At 48.2% G+C, this 9532-nt stretch overlaps 1 protein-coding gene across 1 annotated transcript; it reads left to right on the top strand.

The window, feature by feature from the left end:
- Positions 1 to 2868: 2868 nt before the first annotated feature.
- On the top strand, positions 2869 to 6480 carry LOC123042654 (uncharacterized). Its single transcript, XM_044465067.1, has 8 exons — positions 2869 to 3226; positions 3592 to 3667; positions 3773 to 4060; positions 4143 to 4436; positions 4520 to 4801; positions 4884 to 5165; positions 5250 to 6065; positions 6222 to 6480. The coding sequence occupies exons 2-8, from the start codon at positions 3654 to 3656 to the stop codon at positions 6298 to 6300; spliced, it is 2055 nt and encodes a 684-aa protein (XP_044321002.1). The 5' UTR covers positions 2869 to 3226; positions 3592 to 3653; the 3' UTR covers positions 6301 to 6480.
- The last annotated feature ends 3052 nt before the right edge of the window (positions 6481 to 9532 follow it).

Raw genomic sequence — 9532 nt, 5'->3', positions numbered from 1 at the left:
TATTATCTCTATCAGATCTCACTTCCGCAAGTTTACATGAAGGGATTGACAACCCCTTTATTGCGTTGGTTGCGAGGTTCTTGTTTGTTTGTGTAGGTGCGTGGGACTTTTAAGGAGCCTCCTACTGGATTGATACCTTGGTTCTCAACAACTGAGGGAAATACTTACGCTACTTTGCTGCATCACCCTTTCCTCTTTAAGGAAAAACCAACGCAGTGCTCAAGAGGTAGCACTCCACCCTAGCAAGCTTCTAGTACTGTTTGCGAGTAGAAGGCCCGGTTGGCTCAGGAGGCACACTTTCATGCATAGGGGATCCATTGGGCGACTCCACAGTGTACACACTATGAACCCCACCACCCTCCACCGATCCCTCCTCAAGTTCCACCACACGTGGCAAAGCAGGCCACACCACATAGTCTGATTGGTAGTTTAGTCAAGTTACTATAGTGACCAAAATTATCCAAAAAAGCAGGCGAAGGAGGAATAGGTGTAACAGCCCAAGCACTTGTTTTCATAGGCCCAACTGGGACCAGAGAGGCACACGAGGAGACAACAACTTCCTGATCTTGACTAAGCCCCTCTGAACTCACATTAATAGTTGGCGAGCTCAATTCAGGAGACTCCATAGCTGCATGTTCTTTTGCCATGGAATGAATGAGCAATTCAGTATGGTCCCCATCATCACTCTCCTCCTCCTCATTTTCAGATACAGCGGGCAACCGAGAACTCATGGTATAGTTTTGAGAAGATGAGTTCCCCACCATAGAGGCACTTGTCCCCCCCCCCCCCTCCGTTCAGTAGAATCCTCGTGCGAAAGTCAAACTTAGATTATTTTTGGCAACAGAGGAAGATGTGCCATTGTCAACACGAACAGAAGACAGATTTTTATCAGGGGCCCCCACCACAATTCTTTCCACTTCATCTATACTACTATTAAACAATCAAACAAGAACTTTTTTAAGCACACCCCACAAAGTGTACACAGATCCAATACCAACGCATGATTAGACCCACTGAAATCAATCTAACGGTTACACTTAACCTAACCCATTTTCTGTATGCACTTAGCAATTTACATTGACTGACCGTACTCCACCGTGGAGGAAAATATGAAACTCCACGCCTGGGAAATTAGGAAACTAATAATCATGGGTGCATCACATTCTAGGAAAGTAAATCAGAGTGCATCCATCCTATTAGGAAACTAATCTCAGACAAATCCATCATATTAAAAAACTTATCTCGGACGCATCCATCCTATTAGGAAGCTAATCGTGAGCCGCCTGCCGCCATCATGCACATCAATCGGATTTATTTTGTTTCATGACAGAGAAACCATATACCTTTCGCTATTTTGCCACATATATTTATTCTTATATACTTGTGCAGTTTCAAATGATCCAACATATCTGCAGTCATTAAACTTGAAGACATACTGTTTAAGGCCTTATTTGCACCGCCTCTCTTTCTTTGTCTGCGCACCTCTTTCCTTCAATAATAATAATGAATAACTCTTTCCGGATCAGGTATTACACTGTTACAAATGTATGCTGAAGCTACTCCTTACGACAAGGAAAAAGAGGATGAATGCTTTCTATCTTCACCAGTTTTGTAGCATGTTCCAAATTGTTGGCTCTTTCTTAGTTGAGGATTCATCATGTTTTTTGTAATTTAGAAGCTGACCTGAAAGCTTGATAAGGTTAAGCTTGACAAATACTCTGGAATATTGTTCCTTCCATCTTTATTTTTCTTTCTAACCCATTTCAGTTTCTATATGCACAGAGCGTCTTACGACATTGTAAGTTAGTATGGTTGCCAACGCATAAACACATAGAAAACTGGATAAATACTTTCTATCATGATAATTATTGGATTTCTTTTAGCCCTTTTACATTTCAGTTAGTTCTTGTAAATCATCTTTATTTTATATAGAAGTCGTTGTAGTCACATATCATCTTCTATTTCCTATTATCCATAGTAGGTAGCTATATAATTTTGGCAATCCACACAACCATAAAATATATATAATTTAATCCAAATTAGTCAAGTATATATTTTGCTACGCAGATTAGTAGAATAACATAAGATTCAAGAATTAAGCATCTAGAACAATATAATTGCACCGTAAGGCAGTTCATACTTTTTTTTCCTGGCTACATTCGAAGAGAAGACTACACTACAAGCCTATATTACCGCATTAATAAATAATTGCTAATTTTATTCAAATAAAAATATTTTCTGCGATTATTCTATGAAGCAACATAACCACTATCGTTTCTCACTTTTGAAAATACAATTTGAGCGACATCAAACATTGTGTATCCATTTGATTTATATTTTTAAAAACATTCTTTTTATATCATGTGAATCTCACCTGATTTACGTTTGAGACGTGCATTGCACGTGCATTCTTACTAGTAAAAGAAATCATAGAACTTTCCTTCAAGCAAACCCTCAGCAGGGGGAGGGATTTTGCACATGATCATGTTAGTGTCAAAACTGTGATTGACAATTATCATGTGAAACTGAACAACTCTGCTTCGTTAGTGGAGAAAACAATGTCTACTGTTCTATAAATGCTAAAAATTTGCTGGTGTTGGACTTTCCCTCTAAACATTTGCAGACGACATTCAAACATGAAAATTCACATGCCTAGAAAAAATAGTATTTTTTCCTCCATTTGCAAAATATTTTTGGCGCGCAAGAGCAAATGCTCCCGCGTAATTCGTATTTTAAATTGTTTTTTTATTGGTGAATCCTTCTCCATTTTTTAGCCCCTGTACGTTTCGGCCCGGAGTCTTAGCCCAACTGCAGCCCACCGCGGAATCGAAGGCACGACACGCGCACGACCCCCTTCGGCCCTTCCCCACGCGTCCCACTCACGACCTAGTTGCTCTCCGTCGGCCGCCGCCGTCCCGCTAGCTGGCTCCTCCGTGCGTCCGCCTCCGCGCCATTCCCCTACCTCGCACCAGTGCTCCTAGCCAGCCTCCCCCTTTGCCCCCCACCCTCCGCCCAGCCGCCGATCTCGCTCCGCTGCTCGCTGACTCGCACATGAGCTGCTGCCTACTACTCCTACTCCACTCGGCAACTGTGTCGGCTGAAGAAATTGCTTCGAGATCAAGCACAGGCGAGCAGCTAGTGGTGGCGCTGTAGGTGGTGTATCGCTCTGACTCTGCTCCAGGTTCTGATCCAGGGCAGCCGGCAGCCGGACCCCCACCCCCGGAGGGTAATTCCTAATTTCTACTCCGTAGGTTCAAAACTGATGCATCGTCATGTTCTAACAAAAAATAAACCCGGATGCATACTGCATTGGACGATCCGACCAAAATTGAGCTGAAATCATGTGTATGCGGGATGGATTTACTCAAATCTACACGTCCCGTTACCGATTGCATTCATGCTGTAGAATTAATAGAAGATGAAGAGATCTGCTCTCCTATGTATCTCCACACTATTGTTTTATATATACATACATTTTCTCATCTTGCATCTATTTTGTTGGATTGTTAACTGTTGAGTTCAAATTATATACTTATTGTGCAATCGCTTTCCGTCCTGACTCCGCCATTGTATACGGCACACCTTCGGCAGGTCGCCCCTTCTGGTTGAGCTGTGAGAGCTGCCGCGGATTCATCCCCCACGACCTCCTCGCTATGGCGACAATGCGGTGAGTTCTACTCTCCTGCACTTGGTTCATTTGTTGGTACTGCCACACATCACGGAAATGTATTTGCTCGCCACAATGTACTCAAAATTACCCCTTTATACTCAGGCCTCAAACAATCCTACTACCGCCGCGCATCGACCCCATCTTCATCATCGACGGCAATGGAGGTTCACTAGTCAACGGCAACGACATTGGTGATGGTAAACACTTCTATTGTGCCAAGTGCATGTCTGTCGTGGCATGTGCATGTATTCGGCCCGGCTTCAGCATGTGCGACCATGAATTCTGCTCGAGCTGTGTTGCCATGAAGCTACCCCAGAACGTCGCCCGCGTCAAATGCACTGGGGAGAGCTCGACGGGGTCGGAGAAATATCACGGCCTGACGATCTTGCGGTGATTTTATTTGCTTGTGCTTATTTCGTTCGTTCATACTATCACATGGTTTAACAAACTCAAATCACCCCTTTATACTCAGGCCTGAAACAGTCCAGTTACCGTCGCGCATCGACCCCATGTTCATCACCGAGGGCAATGAAGGTTCACTCAGTGAGGGCAAAGAAGGTTCACTCAGTGACAGTAAGCGCTTCTACTGTGCCAAGTGCATGCATGTGGTGCCATGTGCATGTATGAGGTACAACTTCACCATGTGCGACCACGACTTCTGCTCAAGGTGTGTCGCCATGAAGCTGCACCAGAACGTCGCCCGCGTCAAATGCACTGGAGAGAGCTCGACAGCGTCGGAGGAATATCGCGGCGTGACAATGTTGCGGTGACTTTTACTGCCTTGCGCTTATTTCATTCGTTCCTACTACCACACGGTGTAACGAACCCAAATTACCCCTTTATACTCAGACCTGAAACGGTCCAAGTACCGTCACGCATCGACCGCATGTTCATCACCGATGGCAATGAAGGTTCACCGGTGGACGACATCACCAATGGCAAGCGCTTCTTTTGTGCCAAGTGCATGCATGTCGTGCCATGTGCATGTATAAGGTCCAACTTCACCATGTGCGACCACGACTTCTGCTCGAGGTGTGTCACCATGAAGCTGCGCCAGAACATCGACTGCGTGAAATGTACTGGAGAGAGCTCGACTGCGTCGGAAGAATATCGTGGCGTGACAATGTTGCGGTGAGTTTACTGCCTTGCGCTTATTCCATTCCTTCCTACTACCACACGGTGTAACGAACCCAAATTACCCCTTTATACTCAGACCTGAAACGGTCCAAGTACCGTCACGCATCGACCCCATGTTCATCACCGATGGCAATGAAGGTTCACCGATGGACGACATCACCGATGGCAAGCGCTTCTTTTGTGCCAAGTGCATGCATGTCGTGCCATGTGCATGTATAAGGTCCAACTTCACCACTTGCGACCATGACTTCTGCTCGAGGTGTGTTGGCTTGAAGCTGTGCCAGAACGTTCCTCGTGTCAAATGTACCGTGGACAACTCAACAGCGGCGGAGAGATACCACAGCATGGCGATGGTGAGGTGAGTTTTACATGTTTGCGCTTGGTTCATTCATTCCTATTACCACGCAATGCATTGAACACAATATTACCTGCTTATACTCAGGCCTGAAACTGTATCATCGCGCATTGGCCCTAAGTTCGTTACCGGTGGCAATGAAGATTCACCGCTGGTGGACAGCAAGGACATCGGCGATGGTAAGCACTTCTACTGTGCTGAGTGCATGCATGTGGTGCCATGTGCATGTATACGGTCCAACTTCAGGATGTGCGACCACGAGTTCTGCTCAAGGTGTGTCGCCGTGAAGCTAGGCAAGAACATCGCTCACGTCGGATATTCTGAAGGTGGGGATGGTGATGATGATCTGTTCTATTGCAACATCTGCATGGAGATGGTGGCAAGGACCCTCAAGTTCAGCATCAACTCGTGTGACCACGTCTTCTGCTCAAGCTGTATCACCCAGTACGTCGCCGCGAAGCTGGACAACAATGTAGCTCGCGTCGAATGCCCCGACCCAGGCTGCAAGGGCGGTGTCATTGAGCTGGAGAGGTGCCATGACATCATTTCCCCGGACGTCCTCGACAAATGGGGTTTCCTGCTGTGTGAATCTGCGCTTGGCACCAAGAGGATATACTGCCCATACAGAGAATGCTCGGCGCCTCTGCTTGCTGACAGCGAGGCCGGGGCGGCTGCGGTCACGGAGGCGGAGTGCCCGCACTGCCACCGGCTTTTCTGCGTGCAGTGCGCTGTGCCATGGCATGGCGGCATCAGTTGCAATGAGTTCCAGAAGCTCGGACTGGACGAGCGCGGCCCGGAGGACATCTTGCTCAGGCATCTGGTCGGCAGGGAGGGGTGGCAGCGGTGCCCCAAGTGCCAGATGTACGTGGAGAAATCGGAAGGGTGCAATTACATCAAATGCAGGTACGACAAACTAAACCTGAGTTAGTTTCTTCCTGTCAAGTTGCTCATTGGTCTCTTTGGAAACTACGATCTGATCATGAAGATCGTTCACAACATAAAATGATTTGAGCTCGGCCCCAGCTTGTTTGATATTAATTTGATTTTCTCCAATTGTAGGTGTGGATACAGCTTCTGCTACCGATGCGCGTCCAAGTTGTCCGCGCTAAACCATTTCTGCAGCAAGTGCAAGCGCTGACGATTTATTTGGGGCGTAGAGACCTACGAATATATAGTCTCCTTGAATACTGGCTTCGGTTCTGTTTGTGTTTATATGGGTTATTAAGGTATCTTTTGGTTATTGCAGTACAAACTGGAGACTGTTACTACCTGAATACCTGATTGTCTATATATATCTAATACTCCCTCCGTCCCAAAATGGTTGTCGCTGGTCCATATAATTGTACAATGTATCAGAGGATTAATATTGCATATGCATTCATACACACTTGAGTGTCGGAGGACATGAACACCTACCGCACCACCACTTCTACAAGGTGCATGCACGGCGCACAAACACTATAGATGATCGATTCTGGCTTCGTCCCATGAGTCGCGACCCTAGTTGCCGATCATGGCTCCTGATCCGGAGAGTGGAAGCTAGTAATTGGGGGAGTAAGCTGCTGTTTTTGTGGTGGAAGAGAGACCATGGAACATCTTCTCTTCCTTTGCACGCCATCAAGTTTTACTTGTGGGGTGTGTGGGTAAAGTGTGAAGAACATTTGTTTCTGAAACGAAGGTCGGTATCGGAATCGGTGATAAACAGCCAGTAGTGTGCCATTTCCTGAGTGATCATGGATCTGTTCATTCTTTTTTCGAAAGGACCCAGTTGCCTCTCCAAGGTCATAGGCTCGGTTGCCTCTCCAAGGTCATAGGTTCTAGCCATTGTGCCTGTTAGCAAGTCAAAGTGACCCGCTATCGGGCAAAGCTGTCGAACAGCTTGGAACAACAAGGTTCAGGTTGCTGCAAACATGTTGTCATTATGTTGCCTCTTGGTCTGTTATGTTCAGGTGGAGAGACGTTAAAATGCCCGCGTTCCACAATACCGATCTTAAGGTAATTGCCGAAAAAGGGTTGCCCCCCGCTTTATATTATAAAGCAACGACCACACGATACAAATGCTGGAACCACAGCACACGCAAGCCCAAAAAAAACAAAAAAAAGAACTGAAGAGAAAATAATGCCAACAACGGCGGATCAACGAAAACGATGAGGACCCGCAACCGCCGCGCCCACCGGAAAATACCACCACGCTCCTAGCATTCCGGACCGCCGCATACAAAACAACACCCTCAAGAAGGATCGCGACGATGACGACGCTGTTGCCCGGACATGTCTTAGGGTTTCCCCCGGTACGCGAGGGGTGAGGTGGAAGGGGTATGCCCGACGCCCTTCAGGAAGGCACGGCGGCGCCCACGAGCGTCACCGCGTCGGTGCCGGCCCGGCCGACAAGGATTTCTCCCGACCACCAACCAACCACGACCCCAGACAATCCATCCCGCGCCACCAAACACACCGCCCACCAACTTGCGCCACCACGGTCGAGTAGTCTCCATCGCCGTCTCACCATGGCAAACGAAACGGGACCGACGGAAACAAGACGACGCAACCGGGAACCAGGAGCGGCAACATCAGCAGCCTCGCGGGAGGGGACACCCTCCACCGCCCCCGGCGGGATCCGGCCGGACGCAGCACAGGGGCAAACCGGGCCACCCCTGGCCCAGCCGAGCCCGAAACGGGCTCGCGAAGCCCCCGTCGCCGCGCTGCAGAACGCGAGCCACCGTCGCCACCACCCCCCGAGTCACGCCCCCGACCCGCCGGAGACGCCGCAAGCAGACCAGGCCAGGCCCGCCCAGACCCAGATCGAGCCCAAAAGGGCCTAGATCTGGGCCGGGAAGGCCCGCCGCTAGCCACCGCGTCGCCCCGCCGCCAAGCGGCCGCGCCACCGCCCGCACGCCACCCAGCACTGCGCCGCCGAGGGAGCTGCGCCGCTGCCGGATCCATTGTCGCCGAGGAGCACCCCCATCGGCCGCCGTCCGCCCGAGCCGAGGCGCCAAGCGGGGGGGAAAGGCCGGGGCCGCCGCCGCCGGCACCACGCGGGCAAGGCCCGGTGGCCCAGGCCGACGGCGGCGGAAGGGGAGGAGGGGGAGGGGGGCTGGGAGGGGCGACGAGAGCCCCCGGTCGCCCCGCTCGGGGAGGCGACGCGGGGGGAGGAGGGGGAGCTCTTAACAGTTTTCCTGGTGGTCTGTTTTGATTGGCTTCAGCAGTTGTTGTCATCTTAAGGTAATTCAGTAACCACAACCTAAAAACTGCTGCTGTTGCATTGTTCATTGCCTACTGTCAGCTACTTCTCTCTACAGAGAACATAGGTTTCAGGACAAGGCTGCTCCTCTAGCTGCTGAAGAAATTCATCTCAGCCTTGCCTGGCTAGAGAGGAAAACTGTTACTCTGTTAAAAAAATGTTTAAAGGAGGTTGAAAAATTTCTGTGTTTATTCCAAACTCACAGGTCATTTTACTTTTCTATTCTTCTCTGTTTGCTGCTCAGGCCAGGTGCTCTCTTTTCCTCTGTTGATTTTGACAGCCCTTGTAAATGATTTTGTAAACTATTTGGAATGCTTCGGAATTTACCAGATGTTCATATAAAAACGTTTCAACATTCCAGCTGTTGCACATCTATCCTATTAATTCTTTATTAGTACTGTCTTGCATTGGAATTTGTTTTTTTTCAATTAGAGATTATATTTAATAATTGAAACCAGTATTTTTTTTTCCTTTTTTGAGGAAACTGTAATTTTTTGGCGAGAAATGGTAATCTGATAGTAAAAAAAGGACATGAGTTTTTAAAAAAAAAACTAGTACGAGTGATGTTGGCCTAGTTATATTTTGTTGACGAAGCCAGGCTGAACTAGCTATAGCCCAGTGGATAAGGCCAATTAGCCCAACAACACCCTGCACTTAACCACTACTCCCTCCGTTCGGAATTACTTGTCTTAAAAATGGAAGTATCTAGAACTAAAATACATCTAGATACATCCATTTTCGCGACAAGTAATTTCGAACAGAGGGAGTAGTTTTTTCCGAGCCGGCGGCAACACATGAGCACCGGCATCGCCCAGCTGCTCCTCTCATGTCTCGCTGGCGACCGCCTCCGCCGCGTCCTCCCAGCGGCACACGCATGCGCCGTCGTCTCGGATGCCCTCATAGAGCACTTCCTCGCCAACCTCTCTAGTCCACCGCATCAACAATTTGTCATGAGCCTAGGAGGAAAAAATGATTCAACAAAAGTCTAGCAGTAGGAGGAAAGCGATTTGCAATCAATTTGAGTGAGAAATAAGGAAGTCCAGCCAGAAAGGGAAGAAACATTTGTGTTACTCCAACCGAAAGGAAATAAAAAAAACACCAGTTCAAGCGGAAATAAATAAATGATTAG

This window comes from Triticum aestivum, chromosome 2B, assembly GCF_018294505.1.
Source record: "Triticum aestivum cultivar Chinese Spring chromosome 2B, IWGSC CS RefSeq v2.1, whole genome shotgun sequence".
NCBI classification, from domain to species: Eukaryota; Viridiplantae; Streptophyta; class Magnoliopsida; order Poales; family Poaceae; genus Triticum; species Triticum aestivum.
This window is presented reverse-complemented; position numbering and strand designations above follow the sequence as displayed.